The sequence below is a fragment of the Oryctolagus cuniculus genome, chromosome 12 (assembly GCF_964237555.1).
Source record: "Oryctolagus cuniculus chromosome 12, mOryCun1.1, whole genome shotgun sequence".
Taxonomy (NCBI): domain Eukaryota; kingdom Metazoa; phylum Chordata; class Mammalia; order Lagomorpha; family Leporidae; genus Oryctolagus; species Oryctolagus cuniculus.
In genome coordinates, this window is record NC_091443.1 from 25,399,980 (window position 1) to 25,426,647 (window position 26,668).

The 26,668-nt window shown below is 49.7% G+C and overlaps 1 protein-coding gene across 6 annotated transcripts in view; it reads left to right on the top strand.

Annotated features, from left to right (window-relative positions):
- NIN (ninein) overlaps positions 1 to 26,668 on the top strand; it is a 112,607-nt gene that overhangs the window by 46,454 nt on the left and 39,485 nt on the right. For all 6 annotated transcript variants that reach the window (XR_011380728.1, XR_011380729.1, XM_002718237.5 and 3 more), the window contains exons 5-14: positions 5,361 to 5,400; positions 6,592 to 6,782; positions 13,990 to 14,136; positions 14,556 to 14,723; positions 15,579 to 15,715; positions 16,051 to 16,191; positions 16,468 to 16,642; positions 20,177 to 20,287; positions 20,639 to 20,728; positions 24,936 to 25,074. Coding sequence is in view for 4 of the 6 variants with exons in the window: in XM_002718237.5 (XP_002718283.5) it covers positions 5,361 to 5,400; positions 6,592 to 6,782; positions 13,990 to 14,136; positions 14,556 to 14,723; positions 15,579 to 15,715; positions 16,051 to 16,191; positions 16,468 to 16,642; positions 20,177 to 20,287; positions 20,639 to 20,728; positions 24,936 to 25,074 (1,339 nt within the window). In the remaining 2 variants the exon portion in view is untranslated. The remainder of the gene's footprint in view (positions 1 to 5,360; positions 5,401 to 6,591; positions 6,783 to 13,989; positions 14,137 to 14,555; positions 14,724 to 15,578; positions 15,716 to 16,050; positions 16,192 to 16,467; positions 16,643 to 20,176; positions 20,288 to 20,638; positions 20,729 to 24,935; positions 25,075 to 26,668) is intronic.

Below are 26,668 nucleotides of genomic sequence, written 5' to 3' on the forward strand. Positions count from 1 at the left end.
TCCCCTGCTCTGCCACCCTCCCACCCCCACCTGCTTTAAGAGTTTGTGCGAGGCACTGGCTGAGCCTTAGAAAGCTATGCTGTGCCTGGCGCTGTAGGGTCAGACTGTACTAGAACTCCTCTTGGGGGTGGTCTCCGTCCCCAGGCCAGGACCCAAGTTAGCATCTCCAGGGGTTGCCACTCAGCTGAGCAGGCGTTGGCATCGGAAGAACTCACCTACCCAGGCTGTACCCAGCCCACTCCTGGGCCTCTGTTGAGGAATGTGGTGCACAATGGGTCTCACTCCTCTCCCTCCGCGTGCCCCCGCCCAGGCCAGCGTTAACTTTCTGAGAATGGAGGACAGGTGGGCAAAAGGAACCGCGTAGGCTGTGCCTGTTCCCCTTGCATAAGCTACATTCCTGACAGGAAGCTCGTCTCCCACGTGTCTCAGCCAAAATGTCTGTTTCATGATCTCTGTTTCCTTCCAGCCTTTGTCTGATTGAGTAAATATTTTTGCCAGTGGTAATCATTGTGAAGACAGCATTTTCATTATGGTCTCTCACTTAATGTTTCCTGAGATGTTTTCCAATGTTTCTCTGTGGTTTTTTAATTATACTTTTAATGACTACATTAGGGTGAATCATAATACTTTATGCCCTGTTGTTCAATATTTGAGCTGTTTCTAATACTTCATTGTTTAAAAAGTGCTATGATTTGCATATTTATACATATGATTTCTTCCTGCTTAGTTTTTCTTGCCTTCAGATGTCAAGTGAAATTACTGAGTCAACAAGCATAAAGACTTTGTTTGCTTTTGTTTCATGAAGCCATTTCCTTTACTAAAAATAATAGGATCTTTTTACACAAAAACATGGAAACAGCCCTATTTTAAGTCAGTCTCACTGGCCAGAGGAGTTAAATCTCTGGCTAATTTAACAAGAGCACTGAGAGTACTTGGTGTTAGTTTACCCTTACTTCGTTGGTCCCCCATACATATATTCTTTTAAAGATTTATTTATTTATTTGAGAAGTAGAGTTAGAGAGAAAGAGAGAAAGGTCTTCCATCTGCTGGTTCACTCCTCAAATGGCTGCAATAGCCAGAGCTGGGCTGATCCAAAGCCAGGAGCTTCTTCGGGGTCTCCAACGTGGGTATAGCAGCCCAAGGACTTGAACCATCTGCCACTGCTTTCCCAGTCCATTAACAGAGTTGGATTAGAAGTGGAGCAGTCAAGGCTTAAACTGATGCCTATATGGGATACCAGCACTGCAGGCGGAGACTTAACCTACTGCACCACAGCGCCAACCCTGGTCCCATGTTTAATTGCACTGCCTTTTTTTTTTTTTTTTTTTTTTTTTTTTTTTTTTTTTGACAGGCAGAGTGGACAGTGAGAGAGAGAGACAGAGAGAAAGGTCTTCCTTTGCCATTGGTTCACCCTCCAATGGCCGCCGCGGCCGGCGCGCTGCGGCCGGCGCACCGCGCTGATCCGATGGCAGGAGCCAGGAGCCAGGTGCTTTTCCTGGTCTCCCATGGGGTGCAGGGCCCAAGCACCTGGGCCATCCTCCACTGCACTCCCTGGCCACAGCAGAGAGCTGGCCTGGAAGAGGGGCAACCGGGACAGAATCCGGCGCCCGGACCGGGACTAGAACCCGGTGTGCCGGCGCCGCTAGGCGGAGGATTAGCCTAGTGAGCCGTGGCGCCGGCAATTGCACTGCCTTTTATATAAATCATTAGTGTTCTTAGCATCTCTGCTGCAGTCTTGGGCATTTTTTCTTACAAACTTAAGTGAACAAGGGATGGCTCCTCAGGCCTACCCACATTTATGCTTTGAGTTTGAAAGACACGGTGATGAAAAAATTGTACAAATATAAATTTAGTATGTGTTACAAAAACAATTGTCCAAGAAAAATGACACAGTTGTGCAGGCCTTCTATATGCCAAGCACAACTCTAAGCACTTGAACCCTGATGCTATGAAATATGTACTGCTTACTCCCATTGTATAGCTGGAGAAACTGAGGCAAAAGAGATCAAGAAACTTGGCCACGTCAGAATCCAGCCCCAGGAGGTCTGGCTGCCAAACCTGTGCTACAGGTCAACACTGGATCCCGAGTGAGTGAGGGGTGAGCGTTAGAGAAAGAAGGCAGCTAGGGAGAACTGTCCTGGAAAGAATGAGGAAGAGGCCCCAGAACCCGAGACTCATGGGTGTTGGAAACAGTATTTTGGAGCTTCTTGGTTCTCAAACTCATGGCTTTTCCAAATGAGTCGAGGGTAGTTGGCATTGCGGCACAGCAGGTGAAGCTGCTGCCTGTGAGACTGGCATCCTGTATGAATGCTGGTTCAAATCCTGGGAAAGCAGCAGCAGGTGGCTCAAGGGCTTGGGCCCCTCCAGCCACGTGGGAGACCTGGATGGAATTCCAAGCTGCTGGCTTTGGCCTGGCACAGTTCTGACTATGGAAGCCAATTGGGGAATGAACCAGAAGATGAAAGATCGATCGATCGATCTCTCTCTCTGTCTCTCCCGTGCCCCTTCTCCCTTTCTCTATGCAACTCTGCTTTTCAAGTAAGTAAATAATTTTTTAAAGATTTATTTATTTATTTGAAAGTTAGAGTTACATAGTGGGAAGAGAGGCAGAGAGAGAGAGAGAGAGGTCTTCCATCCATTGTTTCACTCCCCAGTTGGCTGCAATGGCCGGAGCTGTGCAGATCTGAAGCCAGGAGCCAGGAGCTTCCTCCAGGTCTCCCACATGGGTGCAGGGGCCCAAGGACTTGGGTCATCTTGTTCTGCTTTCCCAGCCCATTGCAGAGAGCTGGATCAGAAGTGGAGCAGCCGGGTCTTGAACTGGCGCACATATGGGATGCCGGTGCTTCAGGCCAGGGCATTAACCCTCTGTGCCACAGTACCGGTCCCAATAAATAAATATTTTTTAAAAATGAATTTAGTAAATTACCAAATGTATGAAATAAATTGCATACAGTAAGACAACAGATGTAGCTTTAGGGATTTTTTGAAGATATGTGAGCTGCATTTTTGCTCCTGTGTGTCCCAGCTGGGGTTCTCTTCTTGGTTTGGGTTGGGTGGAAACCCAGGCTCCTACCATTTCTTCCATTGGGTACTGGTGGTGGAAACCATCCCCTGCTTGTGATGTGCTGGGTCTCGATCTTGACCAAGAGTTATTGGACCACAAAACCGCATTTGTTTGTTGTAGGTGGATTTAATGGATTTCATTCCAGGCTGTTTCCAATTTATTTGCTGAATAATGACTTTTCACAGTTCCGAATGCCAGAGTAGGGTGTGCATTTGGATCATTTGGTTCTGTGGGATGAAGAATTCGTGCTGGGGACCACACAGTCAGGACTGCGGGATGCTTCTGAAGTGATGCTTTGTTGGCTGGCAGGTGTTTCCGTCTTCCTGTCCCTCTGTGCCTCACACTCCCCGTCTGGAGATGCGTCTTTGTGCGGGAACGGGGGCTGAGATGAGTCATCAGAAGCAAAACCCATGCTGTGCTCCGGTTCCGTTTTCATCAAGACCACATGCATGGACTCTTCTGAAGTTCATGGAAAATGTGCATTGTGGGAAAACTGCTGGGATTTCAAAAAAAATTTTTTGTACCAAAATAAAATCATCTTTCAAGTGAATGTTTATCTGGGAGGCAGAGAGAGGGAGAGAGAGATCCCATCAGCTGGTTCACTCCCCAGTGCCTGCAATGGCTGAGACGGGGCCAGGAGCTGGGAACCAGTCCAAGTTTCCTACATGGGTGGTGGGGCCCAGTACACCCAAGCCATCACCTGCCGCCTCCCAGAGTGCACGTTAGCAGGAAGCTGGATTCCACAGCGGAGCTGGGACCCGGGCTCGAGCACTGTCATGTAGGGTGTGGGCATCTCAGGTGGCATTCTAACCGAAAGGCCGCAAGCCCACCCAGACTTTGCTTTAAATTTAACTCAGCTTTTGCGTGAACTTTTGAAGTATCTTCCTATTCAGTTGTCATCAGAAGGAGCTGGAGGGAACTTACATGCTTTGTTAGAGCCTTCTAGTGTCTTCTCTCTGGCAAGAATTATCTCTCTCTGGGGCTGGTGTTGTGGCGTAGGAGTGAAGCCACATCTGTGACACCAGCATCCCATACAGGCACCAATGCGAGTCCTGGCCACTTCACTCCCAATCCAGCTCCCTGCTGATGTACCTGGAAAAGCAGCAGAGGATGGCCCAAGACCCTGGGCCCCTGCACCCACGTGGGAGACCAGGAAGAGGCTCCTGACTCATGGCTTAGGACCGGCCCAGCTCTGGCCATTGCAACCATTTTTGGGTAGTGAACCAGGGGATGGAAGACCCATCTCTCTCTCTCTCCCTCTCTGTAACTAGGCCTTTCAAATAAATAAAACTTTAAAAAAAAAAAATCCATCTTCGCATCGTCAGTCTGGGCTTTCACTTTCACATGGCTGAATGTGCCAGACTTCCTGGGCTGGTGCTGTCTCTGGGCTCCAAGTCAGGCTGGGAGCCATGGAATCGTGGGAGAGGAGCTGGCTGTGTTACCAGTGGCAGCTTCACCCTCAGAATGGTGGAGACAGCAGCCCGGTTTTTAAAGGGGCACTCACCTTTCCTCCAAGGGTTGCATTTGAGGGTGCTAGACCCTCCCGGCCGGAATGGGTGCCCCCCTCCGTGGCCATCAGCTGGAAGCAGCCCAGTGCCGGCCACACCACAGAGTAGGGGCCGCGTTTCGGTCCTGACTATGCCCTGAGTTGGGTAGTTTAGCATAATACACCAACCACCCTCTGTGACCTTGGAGAAGACCCAGTCGTAACGTAGCGCAAGGGAGCAAGATGCTCTAATTCAGATAAACTTCACCATGCGTGCTGTCACTCACCGGTGTCACGTGTCTTGATTTCACGAAGCTTCCTAGCTGCCGTGACCTGGGCTGCCTCTCTCTTCCTCGCTCTGGTGCAAGTGCGGCGGCGGGCTGCTGACTTCGTCGCTCGGCAGGTGGAGAAGCGCTCCCTTCTCTTGCCTTCCTCCTCCGCAGCTCAGCTTTAGGTCGCACTGCAGGCATTGCTTCTTCCAGGAAGATTGCCCTGATCTCCCAAGTCCGGAGGGTCCCGTGTAGGCTCCTCATAGCATCCTAAGCAACTGCTTCTCCTTCGAGTACTTGCGGTAGGTCACTTTACAGATGAGAGGGGCGGATCTGTATGTGACACCGCAGATGCCCGCCGGTCCCCTTTACTTGGCCACTTCAGGGAAGAGACCCTACTCAGAGGAAAGCACTGGGCGGTCCCGAAAGCGTGAGACTCCCCCAGTTGAAGCGTTGAGAGCTGGAGAGTGCCTCCCGGTAGGAGGGGCTCCAGTTGCTTTCTGAGTTCTGCAGCTCACTCTTTGTCTCTTGCCTTCCTCAGCGCTGGAAGCCGCAAGGCAGTGAGGAGTATGAAGCTGAAGGTAAGAGCCCAGCGGGTGTCGGAACCTGCCGGGAGGGAAGGGGTGGCTGTTGTTCATAGGGTACTCTCCAGACCTCACCTTCCTGGGTCTCTTCCACGGGAGACAACAACACAAGTATATCCCCAGCCGATAGCTCATAGCCTTAAAATCCTCGCGTTTAACACCTGCAAGAGATGGCACCTAGGATGTAGGATCTACTTGCGGGCTAATGACTCTTTGAGACAGACTATTAATTTGCTAGCAGTCCTAAGTGTGTTAAAATCCTTTGCCAAGTACCAAGCCAGTGTTATTAAGCATCAGGACGTGTTGATCCTCTGGCCACCAGAGGGCACTGTGGCTCAGCTGACTCAGCGGGACTGCGGTGTGATGACAGCGCATGCGCAGTAAGAGCTGCTTTCTGTCCAAAAGCAGTAGGATAGCCCTAAGCTCCTCTCCTCCCTCCAGGGTTCTTCCAGGCACGGGCATTGAGCCAGTGATTATCTCACGTTTAAGTGATGTCATCACAGAATCCCTAATATGTGAGTGCACGACAGCCCAGTAGGGCCTTGTAATAAACACACCTAAGGAGTCTGGCTTCTTAAACAAGCCCATCGGATCCTTAAGTCTCCAAATTGAACTTACCTTGAATATATCGGCCATCAGGACCTTGCACCTGGCAAACCATTCCTTCTTTCACGTTGGTCTGTTTGGTTTCTGTAGGTCCAGATAGTCACATGTGCAGATTTAGAGGCAGGCTCAGAGTAAAAATCTTGAAATATAAAATTCTTTTTCTGTCCAGTAATAGCTACTTTTGTACTTGGACCAGAACATGGAGACAGGTAACAGTAGTTGAAGAAGGGTTTATAAAGCACTTTGGAATGGCTCTCAGGCAGCCTCATAGTCACCAACAGGGTCAGCTGGTGACGGTCTCAGCTGGGATAAAGGCAGACGCGAGCCCCGTGCAGTGGAGCCCTAGAAATGGTGTTCCTCACACAGCCGCAACTGCCAGGAGACACAGCCCTCCCTGCCTGTCTGATCTGGCAGCAGCCTAAGGACAGGGGGTTCCATTGCATCAGCCCTTCAGGCGTGTATCAAAATGGATTCGGTCGTGGGTGTTTATTTTCAAAGCCACATTTTTTTTCCCATTGGGAATAGGCGATCTGTCTCTCTGATTCCTTTGGAGACAGCACAGTTTACCGGCTGTCATTTCAGGCCAGTTAAGGTTTTGGAACCCAGACGATTTGAATGCCTCGCCGAGCGGGACTGCCCCTCCCCCCGACTGGATAGAAGAGAAACTTCAAGAAGTGTGCGAGGATTTGGGCATCACCCGTGATGGTCACCTGAACCGGAAGAAGCTGGTCTCCATTTGCCAGCAGTACGGCCTGCAGGATGTGGACGCGCAGGTAAGCCTGGCTGTGTGCCTCCACTCAGGAGTCGCGCTGCTGAGAGAGGCGTAGCTGGCCCCTCGCGAGCGTCTGCTCTCTGGTGGCTTCTGCAGCTCGCCAGACTCCATTGGCTTCTTTCCTAGGAAGTCCTACTTGAGGATTTGTGTATGTTGGTGGGGGGGGGGGGACCACAGTGGTTGACACATCTGGAGCCCGTGCCACGTGCCCAGCACTGCTGACGGAGCACAGGACCACAGGCAGCCACCGGGCGCCAGCTCACTGCAGCCACAATGCCACATACATCAGGAGAGGTGTCACTCACCGAGAAGACTGGGGAACACTCCGGACGGAGACATCGGCAGGTTGTTCAGTAGATTTTTGTTGGTGGAATATTTTGAACACCAGGCCGATAAGCCTGGGTTCTTAGGAAGCTTGTGATGGCATCCTCGGGTCCTTCAGCAGACACGAGCATTTATCAGAAAACGGAGTTGTCAAGGGAGGGTTGCACGGCTTTCGTGTCTTGGCGTGAGGAAGCCTTGGTCGAGCAGCCAGGAGCCGTCACCGTCACCATCTCTGGTCACAGGGAGATGGGAAAGTGTCAGTGGTTGCTCTGAACGTATAAATAAGAGTTTGGAAGGTGCGGCCAGCAGACTCTTAATTTGTACAGCTCCAAGCGTGATACTCTCTAAAAAACAGAGGGAACCTGCAGGACCGGGCCCATGAGTAGCTGTGAAACACAGGAAGATAAATCACTCCAAGATGCGTCTTGCACAGGGCTGAAAAGGAGGATTAGAGAGAATTAGAGGTGAGGGCCACCGTGGTAGCCTTGGGAGTCTTTGATTGTAATGCCACGTGCTGACTGCTTGCTCCAGAGGATAAGTGGTATTGGCTTCCTAAACAAGAAGGAGATTTCTCATCAAAAGCTTCTGAGGAGCCCGGCTTGCAGAAAAGGGTTTTTCCTTCTCACTCATGTATGCGGCCGCTGCACGCCCCTTGACCACCTGTGTAACAGCTCAGAGGGAGTTGATTTGTTGGTGGACTCATAAAATCTCCTCCTAAATTGTAAACCAGTGCAGTGTGCAGAACCTCGGGTTGCTTTGTTGCCAAGAAATATTGCACGAACTTGGATTATTTATCTAGAAACAATTCTTGGAATGAACTTGCAAGCAGCTGCATGATCTTCTATAGCAGGGGTCTCCGAAACCCAGGTCTGCGGCTGGGGGGGGGGGTGGGGGTCGCCTACTGAGCGTAGCTTCTCCTTAGTGCCTTTCCTCCTAGAGGGCGTTCTTGCCCTCTCTCCAGCACTGTCTCCAGTTAGCTTTAAACCTCAGAGAGGCTGAGTGTTGGAGATGATCTCCTTAACATGCAGCTCAGAGTCCTACACGTGACAGCTGAGAGCAACGTGAGATTCCGTCACTGCCCTGTCTCGCGTACCCAGGAAGTGTGGTCACTGCTGCCCACTTCGGTAAGGGACACTCCAGTCACCGTCTCACTGCCAGGGCTGGGAGTGTCAGGGTGGGGATGGCAAACTGGCCCTCTGGATGCCAGATCTGGCCCAAAGCCTCTTTCATTTGGCTTCCCTGTGCTTATTGAACAACTGTATCTTCTGGGACCAGTGGTGTGGTGCAGCAGGTTAAGCTGTTCTTGCACTGCCCACGTCCTATATCACAGAGCCAACTCCAGTCCCAGCTGCTCCACTTCCGATCCAGCTCCCTGCTAATAGCCCTGGGAAAGCTGTAGAAGATGGCCCAAGTGCTTGGGCCCCTGCTACACACATGGGAGACCCGAAAGAAGCTCTAGCTCTTGGCTGAAATAAATCTTTTTTATTTGAAAGGTAATTACAAGTGGAGAGAGGGAGAGAGAGAAAGTTCTTCCATCTGTTGGTTCACTCCCCAAATGGCTGCAATGGCCAGAGCTGAGCTGATCCGAAGCCAGGAGCTTCTTCCTGGTCTCCCACGTGGGTGCAAGGGTCCAAGCACTTGGGCCATCTTCCACTGCTTTCCCAGGCCATAGCAGAGAGCTGGATTGGAAGATGAGCACGCAGGATGAACCAGCACCCATATGGGATGCTGGCACCACAGGTGGAGGCTCAGCCTACTAAGCCACAGCGCCAGCCCCTCAAATCTTTATTAGAAAATGAATTTTCTGCTACTTTTTTTTTTAAATCAGGAGAGGTTTGCAAAACTCCCAAGATGAGGCTGTATTCCGTGGGCAGTGAGACGCAGCTGGCTCCTTCAGAGAGGGCATAACCTCGGGTTCCATTCCACAGCTCTTGCTGCTTTCTGAAGTCTTAAACCCTTCCTGCCTTGTTCATTTGCATCACCTTCTGGGTTCCTTGGGCTGTTTGGGTTTGCGATCCCTATTCTAGTGCCACAGGAAACCTGCCATCCAAAGAGCTGGTGAGGGGTTTGTGGGGAATCAGGTGTCCGCACAGTTCCAGCTGCAGCTCCTGCTCAGAGCACAGGGGTGTCCTTGCTGTCCATTTCACCTGCATTCCGCCTGGCTGCCCTCTGCTGAATTCACATCCTTCTATGCACCCCTAGGCCACTCTGCCATCTGTCGTAACTGCAGCCCTCACCTGCCCCACCGCTTTGACTGCTCCAGGTGAAGGGTGTCAGGCAATCAGCTGTGTACTGATTTGGCCGAGGTCATAAGGTTGAGCAGTGTGGATCTGTGGTTAGTGCCAGAGTCAGCCTTCTTAATTCCCATCACTGCACCTGGTTTCCAGTGCAGCTTCCGATTGGATGACCTTGATGACCGCGTTCCTGTGGATGATAAGGAGGAGGCACAAAAACGCAAGAATTTTGTGCTATGCATACCTCTCTGTTGATTTGATCGCAAGAGTCTCTGTTAGGAATTCTTGGTTCTCCCGATGATTTCCATGCTCTGGAAATTTCTTAACTACAGAGGCAGCGTTAACAAAGCAAAAATTAGAGTCAGTGTGTGGCATGGCAGGTTAAGCCACAGCCTGCAATGCCTGTGTGGGCACAGGTTCGAATCCCGACTGCTCCACTTCTGATCCAGCTCCCAGCTCATGCACCTGGGAAAGCAGGGGAAGATGGCCCAGGTTCTTGGGCTCCTGCCACCCACTTGTGAGACCTGAATGAAGCGCCTGGCTTCAGTCTGGCCCAGCTCTTGCATTTGCGGACATTTGGGGAGTGAACCAGCAGATGGAGGATCTCTCTCTGTGTCTCTCCTCTTTCTCTGTAACTCTGACATAAAAAAAAAGAGAAAGAGAGAAAATGGAGACTGCTGTTTCCTTGTCAGTGTGAAGTGGAAAACAGAGATAAAAGAAATGCCTCAAGGGTTTCTATGAAGGATGAAACCAGTGCTGGGTAGAGCAGTTAAGACACCATCTGGGACGCCCAGATTCCAAGCCAGAGTGCTGGGGTTCGAGTTCCCAGCTCTGCCCTGATCCCATCTTGCAGCTGAAACACATCCTGGGAGGGTGCAGGTGCACTGTGAAGGACAGCAGGTGATGACTCAAGTAGTTGGACCCCTGGTCCTGACATGGGGGACCCAGACTGAGTTCCTGGCTCCTGACTTTGGCCTAGCCCAGCCCTGGCTATTGCAGACATTTGGGAAGTGAACCAGAAGATGGGAGATTCTCCTCTCTCTCTCTCTCCTCTCTCTCTCCTCTCTCTCTCTCCTCTCTCTCTCCTCTCTCTCTCCTCTCTCTCTCCTCTCTCTCTCTCCTCTCTCCTCTCTCTCTCTCTCGTTCACTCTTTTACTTTATTTTTAAAGATTTGTTTATTTCCGGGGACGGGGGGAGCCATTGTAATCCATAAGCTGTACTTTGGAAATTTATATTCATTAAATAAAAGTTAAAAAATTTAAAAAATTTTAAAAAAGTCACAGTCAAAAAAAAAAAAAAAGATTTGTTTATTTCAAAGGCAGAGTTACAAAGAGAGAAGAAGAGACAGAAAGGGGTATTCCAGCCACTGGTTCACTCCTCAAATGTCTATAATTGCTGGGACTAGACCAGGCTGAAGCCAGGAGCCTGGAACTCCATCCGGGTCTTTCACATGGGTGGCCAGTACCCAAGCTCTCAGACCATCATTTGTTTCTTTCCAAGGAGCATCAGCAGGGATTGGACATGGAGCATCCAGGACTCAAACTGGTGCTCATATAGGATGCTGGCATCACAGGCTGTGACTTAGCCCACTGTGCCACAATGCCAGCCCCACTATGCCTTTCAAATGAATAAAATAAATAAGTTTTAAAAGAATAGTACCTGAGGCCAGCACCACGGCTCAATAGGCTAATCCTCCGCCTTGCGGCGGCGGCTCACCAGGTTCTAGTCCAGGTCGGGGCATCGGATTCTGTCCCAGTTGCCCCTCTTCCAGGCCAGCTCTCTGCTGTGGCCCAAGTGCTTGGGCCCTGCACCCCATGGGAGACCAGGAGAAGCACCTGGCTCCTGCCTTCGGATCAGCGCAGTGTGCCGGCCGCGGTACGCCGGCCACAGTGGCCATTGAAGGGTGAACCAACGGCAAAAGGAAGACCTTTCTCTCTGTCTCTCTCTCTCTCTGTGTCCACTCTGCCTGTAAAAAAAAAAAAAAAAAAGAATAGTACCTGGGGCCGGAGCTGTGGTACAGCGAGTTAAAGCCCTGGCCTGTAGTGCCAGCATCCCATATAGGCACAGGTTCTAGTCCCGGCTACTCCTCTTCCGATCCAGCTCTCTGCTATGGCCTGGGAAAACAGTGGAAGATGGCCCAAGTGCTTGGGAGACCCGGGTGGAGTTTCTGGCTTCTGGCTTCAGCCTGGCACAGCCCTGGGTATTGTGGTCTTTTGGGGACCAATAGATGGAAAATATTTTTCTCTGTCTCTCATTTATTCATTCTCTCTGCCTTTCAAATAAAATTAATCTTAAAAAAAAAAAAAAAAAAGGTAAAGCCGCTGCCTGCAGTGTCGGCATCCCATGTGAGTGCTGGTTCAAGTCCTGGCTGCTCCACTTCCGATCTAGCTCTCTGCTGATGTGCCTGGGAAGGCAGCAGAGGATGGGCTGAGTCCTTGGGCTCCTCTACCCACACAGGAGATGGAGGAAGCTCCTGGCTTCTGGCTTCAGATCAGCTCATCTCTGGCCATTGTGTCCATTTAGGGAGTGAACCAGTGGATAGAAGACATCTCTCTCCCTGCCTCTGCCTGTAACTCTGCCATTCAAATAAATAAATAAATATTTAAAAAGAAAGAAAGACACACAGACTCAGAGGCCCAGCCCAGACTGAGCAGAGCAGAGTCTGCATTCAAGAGATGCCAGGTGATTTCTGCTCCGTGCAGGGGAGGCCCGTTCACGGACAGACATGTTCACCCCTGAGATACGGAGGCTCCGCCTGCCAGGGTGCGGGTTTGCTGTCCCTTTCTGCTGGTAGCTTCAGCGACTCACTGTGCTCCGTCCCCCTTCCTATTCCTCTGTGGGGCTGGGGAACAGACTGTCTCAGGCCAGCCTCTGGGTGGGACTGTGTTCAGTCTCCCTGTGCCCTGTTCTGTAATGACAACTGCTAGATTGTGGGCAGAGGGTGCAGGACAGCTGTCTAAGCCCCCTTGGCTACAGCTCCTGGAGCCCACCAGTTGCACACAAAAGCCTCCTCATCCAGTCTGTTTCTCTTGAGCCAAAGCATTGGAACAAAACCCAGACACACCCTGTGGTGTCCTGAGGCCCTAGTTAGGGGCTTAAGACCCGAACTCTTCAGTCTTTGCCATCTGTCTGAAACCACGTCGCTCTGCTGTGTCAGCCCACAGGTTTCAAAACTGCATAGATGCCACTTATCACCTGGTGGCATCACAGTATAAAAGAAGAATAAGGGGCCGGCGCCACAGCTCAATAGGCTAATCCTCCGCCTGCAGCACCGGCACACCGGGTTCTAGTCCTGTTTCGGGGTGCCGAATTCTGTCCCGGTTGCCCCTCTTCTAGTCTAGCTCTCTGCTGTGGCCCGAGAGTGCAGTGGAGGATGGCCCAAGTCCTTGGGCCCTGCACCTGCATGGGAGACCAGGAGAAGCACCTGGCTCCTGGCTTCAGATCAGCGCGGTGTGCCAGCCCCAGTGGCCATTGTGGGGTGAACAACGGAAAAAGGAAGACCTTTCTATCTGTCTCTCTGTCCACTCTGCCTGTAAAAAAAAAAAAAAAAAAAAAAAAAAAAAAAAAAAAAACTGTGTGGATGCCATGTATCACCTAGGGGCACTGCAGTATAAAAGAATAATGAGGGGCTGGCGCTGTGGCATGGCAGGTAAAGCTGCTGCCTGCAGTGCCGGCATCCCATATGGGCTCCAGTTCAAGACCTGGCTGCTCCACTTCCAATCCAGCTCTCTGCTGTGGCCTGGGAAAGCAGTAGAAGATGGCCCAAGTCCTTGGGCCTCTGTACCCGAATGGGAGACCCAGAAACTCCTGGTCCTTGGCTTTGGATCAGCACAGTTCTGGCCATTGCAGCTAATTGGGGAGTGAACCAGTGGATGGAAGACCTTTCTCTCTCTCTCTCTGCCTCTCTCTGTGTAACTCTGACTTTCAAATAAATAAATAAATCTTTAAAAAAAATAATGAATGTTTCTATTGTTGACACTGGGAAGCTAAATCTTGATATTTTAAAGTTACTTTTTTTTTTTTTTTTTTTTTTTTTTTTTGACAGGCAGAGTGGACAGTGAGAGAGAGAGACAGAGAGAGAAAGGTCTTCCTTTGCCGCTGGTTCACCCTCCAATGGCCGCCGCTGCAGCCGGCGCACCGCGCTGATCCTGGCAGGAGCCAGGAGCCAGGTGCTTTTCCTGGTCTCCCATGGGGTGCAGGGCCCAAGCACCTGGGCCATCCTCCACTGCACTCCCTGGCCATAGCAGAGAGCTGGCCTGGAAGAGGGGCAACCGGGACAGAATCCGGCGCCCCAACCGGGACTAGAACCCGGTTTGCCGGCGCCGCAAGGTGGAGGATTAGCCTATTGAGCCACGGCGCCGGCTCAAAGTTACTTTTTTAATTTATAATAATAGGTAGCAAAATTTAAGACATCTGTTGAAGTGTAAGAGAAAGCAATGACTAAATTGCATAAGATAAGGAAGATGCTGCAAATGGACGTTCACGTCGTTGGTCTGAGGTGGCAAGAGACAGTAAACTCAGTCAAGTGAGAGTAAAGGGACGTAGTAGCCGAGCGTATGGACTTGTGGGCGCCACACCGGTGCTGACTTCTGTTGGCCAGGAGTGTGCTTTGTGTTATTCTGCGTAAAATGCGTGGTTGCTCTTTTCTAGACGCTCGAGGAAGCATTCCATAACCTTGACCCTGAAGGCACCATGAGTGTGGAAGACTTTTTCTACGGTTTGTTTAAACACGGGAAGTCCCTTACGCCCTCCGCATCGACTCCGTACAGACAGCTGAAAAGGCACCTCTCCATGCAGGTAAAAATGCCAGAAGGCGGCTGTGAAAGGCGAACCTGTTTGGATCATTGCCAGGGAGGTGACGTGCCGTGTGATGCGTAAAGAGTCAGACAGACTCAACTATCAGGAAGGGGAGTGTGGGCTGAGGAATGATCCTAAATGAGCCTAGGCCACTACACAGGCCTGTTGGTGTCAGCTCTGGGCCTGAAGAAGCCCTCAGTAGAAGCACATGTTGTCTAAGTCACAGCACCCCCTGAGGAGCTCCGTGAGCCTGCCTGGCCCGGAGCAGAGCGCACAGCGGCCGCGTGCCCTTGCTCACTAGCAGTGGCCGGCAGTCGTGCTCGTCCTGGTCAGCACTGGCCACGCCCGGGCTCGCCCGGCAGCTTGTCGAGATGCTCAGAGCCGGGCTCAGCTTGCTGCGGTCCCTTTTCCTCTTGTAGTCCTTTGATGAGAGCGGCCGGCGCACCACCACCCCCTCCAGCAAGACGGGCACCGTTGGCTTCCGGGTCTTCTCCAGCCTGGATGACGGCATGGGCCAGGCCTCTGTGGAGAGAATCCTGGACGCCTGGCAGGAGGAGGGCATCGAGAACAGCCAGGAGATCCTGAAGGTCTGGCCCCCAAACGGGAGGAGAGTGGCAGGCTGGGGGAGGGTTGAAAGTCTCCAGTTCTTTCCGGGACTCTGTGATCTGACTTGATTTTACTTCTTGATTCTTCTGTTCACAAGATCTCAGAGATCAGCAGGTAAGTGACTTTTCCTACCTTGAGTGAGTCATCTGTGGCTAATTACTTGCCCTATTTGTAACCCCAAAATTATTGATGTGAGAAATGTTCTTAACTATCTCTACTTGGAACAGACTAGAATTATACCATCGTTTTGAGTGACAGTACTGGACATTGTTTTATTACATGGAAATAACTGATAGCCATATTATATATACTCTGCTTAAAGAGAACTTCATTAAATTCTAGAGTGAAGATTGTTCTTTTTTTCTTTAAAGATTTATTTATTTACTTGAAAGTCAAAGTTACAGAGAGAGAGAGAGAGAGAGAGAGAGAGGTCTTCCATCTGCTGGTTCACTCCCTAGTTGGCCGCAACGGCCAGAGCTGTGCCAATCCAAAGCCAGGAGCCAAGAGCTTCTTCTGGGTCTCCCATGAGGGTGCTGGGGCCCAAGGACTTGGGCCATCTTCCACTGCTTTCCCAGGCTGTAGCAGAGAGCTGGATTGAAGTGGAGCAGCCAGGGCTTGAACCTGTGGCCATAAGGGATGCCGGCAATGCAGGCAGCAACTTTACCCACTATGCCATGGCATGGCCCCTAAAGATTATTCTTAAGCAGTCACTAAAGAAATGCACCCATCCCAATCTAGATTGTACTTAGTCCCCTGAGTTTGTATGACCTTCACGTTCTCTGCTTTCGGAGGATAGAACTTGTCATTTTTTCTTGAACTTCTGTTCTGATTTTTAGGCCTTGGATTTCAGCCTTGATGGAAACGTCAACCTGACAGAACTGACACTGGCTCTTGAAAATGAACTTTTGGTCACCAAGAACGGCGTCCACCAGGCGGCTCTGGCCAGCTTCAAGGCTGAGATCCGGCACTTGTTGTGAGTTGAGCAGGTTTGCCTGCCCCATCCCTTTGCCTGCTTGCCCATCGAGTCCATCAGATGCTCTCAGCAAAGTCCCCTGTTCTGTTCTTCCATTCTGGGTGCACCTGTGGCTAATCTTCTCTCACTGAACTAGGAACAGATCTTCCTACCACAGTAGGAAAGGGAGGCGGAGCTTAGACTGGCGCGCAGGCTGTGGAAGGCCCCTTTGTTGGGGAGAGTTTGGGTTGTCTTGGTTTTGGCCTCACACTGAAGCAAGCCAGAGGAGAGCTTTTTCAGATCCCTCTGCTGCCTAGAAACCGTTTCCCGTTAACTCCGTTTGTTTCTGATTCCAGAGAACGAGTGGATCAGGTGGTCCGAGAGAAAGAGAAGCTGCGATCAGACCTGGACAAGGCTGAGAAGCTCAAGTCCCTCATGGCCTCGGAGGTGGACGATCACCACGCGGCCATCGAGAGGCGGAATGAGTACAACCTCAGGTGCGACCCCTAGGGCGACTCCTCCTCCCCTTCCCACCGCCCTGGCTCGCGCGGGGGCGCCTGCAGCTACAGGGCCGCAAAGGCAGGGGGCGCTGTGCCTGCTTGGCCGCCGCTAGCTCTGGTGGTTTAGCTGTGGCCAAGCCTAAGAGAAAGCAGGACACCCTAGGTATTTGCAGGAGGGCGTCTGCCTCTCTGACTAAGCTTCCATCTTTGGCAGCTGCTTGGAGGGACCAGGGAGGGATTTGATGGTAGCTTCTCGACTTTCCCTCCTCGCAGGAAACTGGATGAAGAGTACAAGGAGCGCATAACCACTCTAAAGAATGAACTGCAAAGAGAGAGGGAGCAGATCCTGCAGCAGGTGGGCAAGCAGCGTGGAGAACTTGAGCAGGAAATCGAAAAGGCGAAAACAGAAGAGAACTACCTCCGGGACCGCCTCGCGCTCTCTTTGAAGGTAATGATCTTGTCGGTGCTGGGGTCTGCATCCCTGCTGGAGACGCCCCGTGGAACTGTCCCGCCTGCCAGGGGACAGGTGTGCGCAGGGATCAGTCCCAGCTTGCCTTGCTGTGTGTCTGCCCTGCTGGCCTCTGGATTGCAAGCACACCCAGGCTTCTGGTGTGCTGACAGCACTGACGAGTGGTGATCTTGTCCTTGTCACACCCTGCCGTTGCTTGGGGTCGTCAGGGCTGTGTGGTGCTTGTTGACACCCTCGTGCCCACAGCCTCTCTTCCAAGCCCATCCTTCTCCCTCAGATCCCTTCCTCATTCCCTGCTGGTCCTTACCCAGCGGGTGGCTCACCTCCTGCCACACGGAGGCTGTTTCTCTCTGCACCCTCCCTCTCCTCCTGGGCCTCCGTGGAGGAAGTGGTCCCTCTGTTTTCCAGATTCCCTCACCAGAAAAGCTGGTGCAGGGGCCTGGGGTCAGCTGGCCTGGTTGCAGTCTGGGTTCCCCCACGTGCTGGGAAGCCTGGACCAAGTCACCCACCCCTGTTTCCGAATGCACACGTGGGTGCCGTGGTAACGCTAACACCCACGTCCACCCTGGGCGTTGGTGTGGGGCTCATCTCATCCGGTGCATTGTGCAAAACCGTGAGTACAAATGAAACGTGTGCCACGGCTGCTCTTAGGAAAGCTTCCTGGAACATCACACATCAAAAATAGAGCTAATTATCACTCCCTCACCAGCCAACTGCCTCCTCTCCGAATTTTCTTGCTGAGCCCCGTGATCACCATGTGCTGAAATCCCAGGAGCTGGCGTTCTCAGTGTCCCTCACCTGTGGTCCGTTTGTCCATCTCAGAGTCGCGCTGATGCTCTCCAGTGCCTCTGCGGTGTGTCCCCTCCCTGCTGTCACAGCGACCTTCCTAGGGACCCATTTTGGTGAGGCTGGTGCACTTTATAAAAGTACGGCCACCCGTGAGCAGTCCAGGCCGCAGAAAGGGGGCTCATTGCCCCCACCTGTGCCTTTCTCGCCCAGCTCCTGCTGGCAGCTGCCAGCCCCATGCCCATGCCCCCACTGCACCTCCACCAGCTCTCTTACTTCCTCAGGGCCAAACCCTTTGACCCCTTCCCAGCTGTCCCCAGCCTGCAGGCCCAGTGACAGCTGCATCCGTGTCTCAGTCAATTCTTTGTCGCCAGGGGATGGTGCGTTTCCTGGCACAGCCTAGGCAGCTGTGTCCGCATCCACTTCTCTCCCTGTGCTCAGCACCGCTCTCTGATTTGTCCGAGCCCCAGCACCACGCCTGATACACAGCAATGGCATCTTAGTGCCCTAGCATCTGAGCTGAGATGTATTTTGAACAATTAAAGTTATAGAATTGGCATCTTAGGAGAAGTTGGCATTTGAAAAATAATGCTTCAAATACATTCTTCTGTGCTCCATATTGCTATGTGAGGGTGTGAACTAGAATATATTAAAGAATGTACTGGCTCTATATCCTTTTGGCAAGATAATCTTTGAAAATAATGTTCTGCCAATCAGCCTTTAACACTGGAGGGGAAAATATCAAATGGCTTGTATATGGATTTTTTTTCTTCAACAAATGTGGGTGGAAATCTTTCTCAAAACTATTGTATATGCAGGTCCAGTTTTTATTTCTTTTTGAAAGGGAGAAAAAGAGAGAGAGGGAAGGAGAGAGAACGCTACCATCTGCTAGATCACTCTCCAAATGCCTGCAATGGCCAGACCTGGAGCCAGGAAGTCAGTCCGGGTCTTGCACATGGGTGGCAGAGACCCAGGCACTCGAGCCATCATCTGCTGCCTCCCAGGGTCCACGTTAGTAAGAAAGTAGCATTGGGAACAGAGCCAGGAACCAAACTTGGTCTCTCTGATACACGATGCTTGCAATCTAACCAGCATCTGAACCACGAGGCGTTATGCCAGCCCCTCAGGCCCTTTTAAATGAAGAAGAAAAAGACTTTATGAGGGTTTTGGTTGATATTTTATATAAGAATTTAACCATGCACAGATCATGAGCAGCTTAGATGCATAGCTTTTATATCCTTAACCAGAATTAGTTTATAAAATACACTAGAATATCAGTATGTTAAAATTGATTTTATTCTACTTTTTGTAGCTTTTCTGATTTCTACTGGCAGCTGAACAAAGTATTTTGTAACCAGTTTTCTTTCATTTTACAGTATATTTTTATACTTTCACATCATTGAGTATTCTATTGCAGTGTTGTCCAAGGAAATACAATGCAAGCTACATGTGGAATTTCAAACTTGTAAATAGCTCTGAGAAAAGGTAAAAAGAAACAGGCAAAATTATTTTTAACTCATCTAGTATCTCCAAGACATTGTCATTTGGCATGTAATCAGTATACACAAAATATTACTGAGCTATTTTGTATTTTTGTACTATTCAAAATATGGTAATTTATACCTACAGCTCATCCCGGTTTATATGAGGGCATTTCAAAAAGTTTTTGGAGAAACTGAAATAGAACATAATTTTGGTTCCAAAATTTTGAAACCCATGCATAATTTTCTGATAAGACTCATTTTCCATAAATTTCTTGAAGACTCCTGTACTAGATGTATTTCAAGTGTTCTGTATCTACATGTGGCTGCTAGTGGCTATCATGCAATACTGTTGTTTTGTTTTATATATTTTTAAAGATTTATTAATTGAAAGACATTTATTTATTTTTTTAAGATTTATCCATTCATTTGAATGGCAGAGCCACAGAGAAGCAGAAGCAGAGGCAGAGAGAGAGAGAGAGGTCTTCCATCTGTTGGTTCACTCTCCAGATGGCGGCAATGGCCAGAGCTTCAATGATCCAAAGCCAGGAGCCTCCTTTGGGTCTCCCACACAGGTTCAGGGGCCCAAGCACTCGGGCCATCTTCCACTCCTCTCCCAGGCCACAGCAGAAAGCAAGATCGGAAGTACAGTAGCTGGGACTCAAACCAGTGCCAGCACTGCAAGTGGTGGCTTTACCCACTGCACCGCAGCGCCAGCCCCTGTTTTTTTCTTTTTTGAGAGTCACCCGGAGAGAGAGGGAGACATAAATAGTTCTCATCGCAAATTACTTCAATAGCCTAGGGCCAGGAACTCAATCCAAGTCTCCTCCGTGGCTGGCAGGGACCCAACCACCTACGGCATTGTCCACTGCCTCCGAGGGTCTGCATTAACAGGAAGCTGGAGCCAGGAGCAGAGCTGAGCCTGAAGCCTGGCGCTCTGATAGGAGACGGGTCTCACAGCATCTCTACTGCCAGGCTCAAAGCCTGCCCCCCAGCGGTCATGGCGGGCAGCACAGTTCTACAGGATCATAAAAACAAAAACTCTTGGTTCTGACTCTGGGTTAGGAGATAGATGGCGAGTCTTTCACATCTACTTTTGTCTCCTCTAGTCTTTTGTAACTGAATTTTGACACAGAGGCAGGCATTGTCTTAAGCCAGAGCACTGATTTGAGCTTCACATACGATGGGACTGCAGTTGGCTTCTTTCTAACTCCGTGCCACATCCCATTTCCCCAAACCTCTTCAGGAAAACAGCCGTCTGGAAAAAGAGCTGCTGGAAAATGCAGAGAAGTTGGCGGAGTACGAGAATCTGACCAACAAACTCCAGCGAAATTTGGAAAATGTGTTGGCCGAAAAGGTAAATCCGTTGAAGTCTGCTTTCCCGATAGCGCAAGAGCAGAAAGCAACGCCCAGAACATTTTTGTTAGGAACGTACGTGGGTGGTTATAGAGAGCTATGATTTCGGCAGGGATGTCATTTAGCAGTTTGGGGATGGGGGAGCCACGGCCGGGCACTATGATCTCTGCCTTGGTTGGGCTCATCCCTCTAGAATGTTCTCTCCAGCATCCAGCTGGTGGTGTGTCTCCCAGCTACCACATTCCTTTCATACTCGAGAGACGGGTTGGCTGCCAGAAGCTGGGGCTTTGAGTGTGTTAGGTCACAGAAGGGCACTCGAGAAAATGACAGCTTTGACCTTTCCCCCTCCCAGTTCGGGGACCTCGACCCCAGCAGTGCCGAGTTCTTCCTGCAGGAGGAGAGGCTGACCCAGATGAAGAATGAGTATGAGCAGCAGTACAGGGTAAGTGGCCGGGGGGGAGTGAGTGCATGGGGGGGTGCCGGGTTCCAGTCCCTGCCTCGCTGTTTCCCAGCGGTGTAACCATGAGCAGGGCAGTCAGGGGGGTGGGGGGGGGGCTTCAAGTCCACATCTGGAGGATGGCAGAAACACGAATGCCCACCATGCGGCATGGGGGTGAAGATTTCTTGAGTGGATGTGTGCATGGTGTGCTTAGAAGCCAACCAGGCAAGTAACAAGCACGCACAGAAACGTTGGCTGCCGCTATTACCACCCAGCACCTTGAACTCACTGCGTGCCCATCTCCTATAGCTAGGACTGAAAACTGCTGGTGCTCAGAGGGAAACACGGTTTGATTCCTAGTGGGGAATATGTTTTCATGTTGATGTGCTTGTTCCAGAATTAGCCTTCCCTGACTAACCACTGCAGAACTAGTCAGATGGGATTTAGTTTTTCTGTGCCTTTTTTTTTTCCTAGAGATTTATTTATTTACTTATTTGAAAGGCAGTGTTACATTCAGAGAGGGGGAGACAGAGACATCTTCCATCTGCTGAGTCACTCCTCAAATGGCCGCCATGGCCAGGGCTGGGCCAGGCTGAAGCCAAGAGCCTGGGACTCCATCCAGGTGTCCCACATGGGTGGCAAGGGCCCATGTACTTGGGCCACCTCCTGCTGCTTTCCCAGGCACATTAGCAGGGAGCTGGCTCGGAAGTGGAGCAGCCCACGCCCATATGGGATGACAGTGTCACAGGCAGCAGGCAGCAGCTTAAACTGCTTCACACGCTGCACCACAATACTGGCCCCTGTGGACTCTTTTTTTTCTTTTTCTGAATATATTCCTTTATTTAGAAAATGCAAAAGATGCAGAAACTACTCATGTCTTTAGCTGGTACAGCCATCTGCAGTTCCTACCAGGACAGACATAAACATTCTCATAAATAACAGGAATCTTTTTTATTTTTGATTTTTTTTTTAATTTATTTGACAGCGTTATAGACAGAAAGACAGAGAGAGAGGTCTTCCTTCCATTGGTTCACTCCCCAAATGGCCACCACGGCCAGCGCTGCACCGATCCGAAGCCAGGAGCCAGGTGCTTCCTCCTGGTCTCCCATGCAGGTGCAGGGCCCGAGCACCTGGGCCATCCTCCACTGCCTTCCCGGGCCACAGCAGAGAGCTGGACTGGAAGAGGAGCAGCCGGGACTAGAACCCAATGCCCATATGGGATGCCGGCCTGCAGGTGGAGGATTAACCAAGTGAGCCACGGCACTGGCCCCGACAGGAATCTTTGATTACCAAAAACATGAACTCCCCTAAGCTTAGTAATTGGGATTCTTAATTTTCTTAAACCAAAAACACTTGTATTTTAGTAAGGTCAGTACAACTGAGGTCTAACTGCTTAAAAAAAAAAAAAAACTGTGACTGTGCACAGGTGGGCAGGCAGTGACCAGCTTCTGACGTTCTCTGGCCTCTGCTTTCTACCTGCTCGTTTGAGAAAAGTGACTGACCTTTCCCTGCTTTAAATTACATTTTAACTCTTGGTTCTAACTTAATTCATCAGCAAAACCTTTTAGCTCTACCTCCAGAATTCCCCAATCTGTCCACTTCTTTTTTTAAAACAGCTTTTTTAAAAAAAAAATTTATTTTATAGAAAGCTTTTATTTAATAAATATGAATTTCATAAGCACAACTTTTGGATTATAGCAGTTCTTCCCCCCATACCCACCGTCCCACCACCTACTCCCTCTCCCATCCCATTCTTCATTATGATTAATTCTTAATTATCTTTATGTACAGATGATCAACTCTATATTAAGTAAAGATTTCAACAGTTTGCAACCACACTGATACCCAACATATAAAATACTGTTTGAAGACAAGTTTTACCATTAATTCTCATAGTACAACTCATTAAGGACAGAGGTCCTACATGGGAAGCAAGTGCACAGAGACTCCTGTTGTTGATTTAACAATTGACACTCTTATTTATGATATCAGTGATCACCCAAGGCTCTTGTCATGAGCTGCCAAGGCTATGGAAGCCTCTTGAGTCCACAAACTCCAACATTATTTAGACCAAGCAGTAATCAAAGTGGAAGTTCTCTCCTCCCTTCAGATAAAGGTACCTCCTTCTTTGATGGCCCCTTCTTTCCACTGGAATCTCACTCACAGAGATCTTTCATGTAGTTCATTTTTTGCCACAGTGTCTTGGCTTTCCATGCCTGAAAAACTCTCATGGGCTCTTTAGCCAGATCCTAATGCCTTAAGGGCTGATTCTGAGGCCAGAGTGCTTAAAACAGCTTTTTATACCATATATTTCACCCATTTAAAGTGTACAACTCAGTGTCTTAGTATATTCACAGAGTTGTATGCTCATCATGCATACTCAATTTTAGAACATTTTCATCATCCCCCAAAGAAACCCCTACTCCACTCCCATGCTCTACAGCCTTATTAATCCAATTTGTCTTTATTTATTTATTTTTTGTATTTATTTAAAAGGCAGAGAGTGAGTGAGTTATTTCCCACCTGCTGGTTCACTCCCCATATGCCTGCCGTAGCCTAGACTAGGCCCAGCTGAAGCCAGGAGTCAGGAAACTCCATCCAGGTCTTCCACGTGAGTGGCAGGGACACCAGTACTTGGGCCGTCGTCTGCTGCTCTTCATTTGCACATTAGTAGGAAGCTAGAGCTGGGACTTGAATCTGGCACTCCAGCATGGAATGTGGCTGTCTTAAGTGGTGTTTTAACCACTGTTCCGAACACCCACCCGTACTACTACACTTCCCATAGACTGGCTTCTTCTTCTTTTTTTTTTTTTTAAAGATTTATTTATTTATTTGAAAGTCAGAGTTACACACAGAGAGGAGAGGCAGAAGGAAAGAGGGAGAGGTCTTCCATCCGATGGTCCACTCCCCAATTGGTTGCAATGGCTGGGGCTGTGCCAATCCAAAGCCAGGAGTCAGGAGCTTCTTCCGGGTCTCCCACATAGGTGCAGGGGACCAAGGACTTGGGCCGTCCTCTACTGCCTTCCCAGGCCATAGCAGAGAGCTGGATCAGAAGTGAAGCAGCCAGGTCTTGAACCAGCACCCATATGGGATGCTGGTGCTTCAGGCCAGGGCGTTAACCCATTGCGCCACAGCGTGGGCCCCAATTGTTCTTTTCATTTCCTATGAGTGGAACCACTTGTGATCCTGTGCAATCAGCTTCCTTCACTTAGCGGAGTTTTCCATGGCTTATCCATGTTTGTGTCACAAATCAGTACCTTGTTCCCTCTTAATGGCTCCATTGTACAGATATTTCACATATTGTTTCATCAAGTAATGGACATCTGGGATGTAGGAGCTACGTTGCATATTGCTGTAAACATTGGTATGGAAGTTTTTCATCTCCCTTGGACATATGCCTATGCATGGAATTGTGGGTATGTGTAAATTTTTGAAGAACTGGCAAAGTTTTCCAAGGTGGTTCCACCATTGTCAGTTCTGCACATAATCATCAACAGCTGTTACTCTGCCTCTTTAATTCACGTCTTCCCAGTGAAATAGTATCTCATTGTGGTTTTGAACTGTATTTCCTTGATAGCTAATGATGCCAATTATCTTTTTATAGACTTAATAATTATTGTGTATCTTTGGAAAAATCTATTCAGATCCTTTGCCTATTTTTTTTTTTAAGAGTTATTTATTTGAAAGACAGAGTTAGAGAGGGAGAGACAGAGACAGAGATCTTCCATCTATGGGTTTACTCCACAGATGTCCACAATAGCCAGGGCTGAGCCAGGCCAAAGCTAGGATCCTAGAACTTGATCCATGGGTGACAGGGGCCCAAGGACTTGGGCCATCTTCTGCTGTTTTCCCAGGCTTGTTAGCAGGGAGCTGGATTGGAAGTAGAGCAGCCGGGACTCAAACTGGCACCCATATGGGATGCTGGCTTCACAGGCAATGGCTTAACCCGCTGTGCCATAACACCAGCCCTTTGCCCATGTATTGAGTTCTTTGTCTTTTTAATATTAAGTTATAATAGTCTTTGAACGTTCTAGTTACAGGTCTTTTATCAGATCTACTTGTAATATTTGCAGAACATTCCTCCCAGTTTCGGGGTTACCTTTCTTGATGGTGTCTTTTGAAGCGCAGAAGTCTGGATGTTGAAGATGTCCAATTTATCTATTTTTTGTCTTTTGTTGCTGGTCCTTGGGTGCTGGCTTGTAAACCCCAGGTTTTACAAGACCAAGTGGACGAACTGCAGTCTGAGCTGGAAGAGTATCGCGCCCAAGGCAGGGCACTCAGGGCGCCCGTGAAGAGTTCGCTGGCAGAGGAACTGGATGGCAGTGGCAGTGGCACTGAGCCCGACCACGGTAAACACGTTCGGAGACTGTCTTCTCAGTCTCTGCCTTTGACCTTTGTTGTTAGAACCATGGTTACACGGCAAAGTACGAATCTTTGGCAACCCGAAAGGAGCAAAAAAAAAAAAAATGTTGGCATGACTCTGCTTGAGCTATTTCTTTTGTGGTCTGGTTGTTCATTTGTCTTTGAAGTCTTTATGAGCGTATTTCCATGTGAATTTGATATGCATCAGGGAAGGAATGGAAAATTCAAACCACAGGGGTATTTGCTTTATTTATTTAAGACAAACAAAAACCTGGCTGTAAATCTGTGGTCTTCAGAGTTAGAATTCAGACCCTGGGCTGTCACTGACCCCTGCCTTCCTGCAAGAGTGCCTGACTGGTGTGAAGATGGCTCTGGTGAGCGGGCCAGCCACAGACCACATGGTCCCTGGCTGGGTTGCTTTGGCTGTCTCTCCTAAATGCCTGTATTGCCTCTGCAAGACAATACAAATAAGATAAAGAAGGGTTGGTGTTTGGGGAAGATTTGGAGTGGCCATGTTGGAAAGCCAAGTTGGTTACGAGCCACCCACACTGACCATCAGCCCTCTCCCGCCCTTCCCATATCCTGCCTCTCGTTGGGAGCCCTGAGAATGAACTTCAGGAAGGAATCAGTCATCTCTTCTGTTGTCGGCAGCTTTTCTGAGTGCTGCTGGGGACAGAGTCCAGTTCTCAGGCCATCTATTCCTCCTCTCCCCTACTTACTGTATAATAGAGATTGGGGAGGGGAGAGAGAAGCCTAGAGATCCCTGCTCTGATTCTTGGCTCACTGTGAGCAAGGATGGAGGTCATCGGGCTCTGTGACGGGTGTCAGCAACTTCTCTGGGCTATTCCATAGACAAGCAAGTGTTGAGGTTGCTGCTTGTGGGCGTGTGGTGTTGCACCATATTAAGGTGGCCAATACTCTATGTGTTACTTCCCAGTTGGGGACATGCCATAGCATGTGATGTCAATCCGAGCTATCCAAGAAGAATCCCTTTCTCTCATATGCCTGTGACTCCCCACATAGAAAGGTATTTTGGGTCTCCCTATCCCACGAGTGTTAGGCATACTCTGTTTATCTGTGTGCTAGCTCAGCCCCCAACGTAGGCTTTACCATTTTTCTCATGTTCATGGGCAATGCAGAGGTAAACCCAAATGGATGAATTGAGAATCATCCCTCCTCCTACAAGATTAGATTTATCCATGTTCCTAACCTATGCCCCCTCCCAGCTTTTTTTTGTCTTATTTTATTTGATAATTTAAGAGGAGACTCCACCACACTCCAGGAAGTTCATGTGATAATATCTAGTCTCCTGTAATGTTGAGTGATGGGTTGGATAACTTGACCCATGACGTGAAGTCCTCAAGGCATAGCAGCCAATTGGCTGGCCATTCATTCCCCTGTCACATTGCCCCTCTGCTAATTTGTCACTCAGTATTTCTCAGATGGCTAAGAAAGTTGGTTGATTTGACCAAGCTACTCATGGGGCAGCATTTCCATGAAGAGTCGGTCACCCCTAGGCAACACTTTCCACAGCTGTCCCCACCTACTGTTCACAAAGATGGATTCTACTAAGGTTTGTTT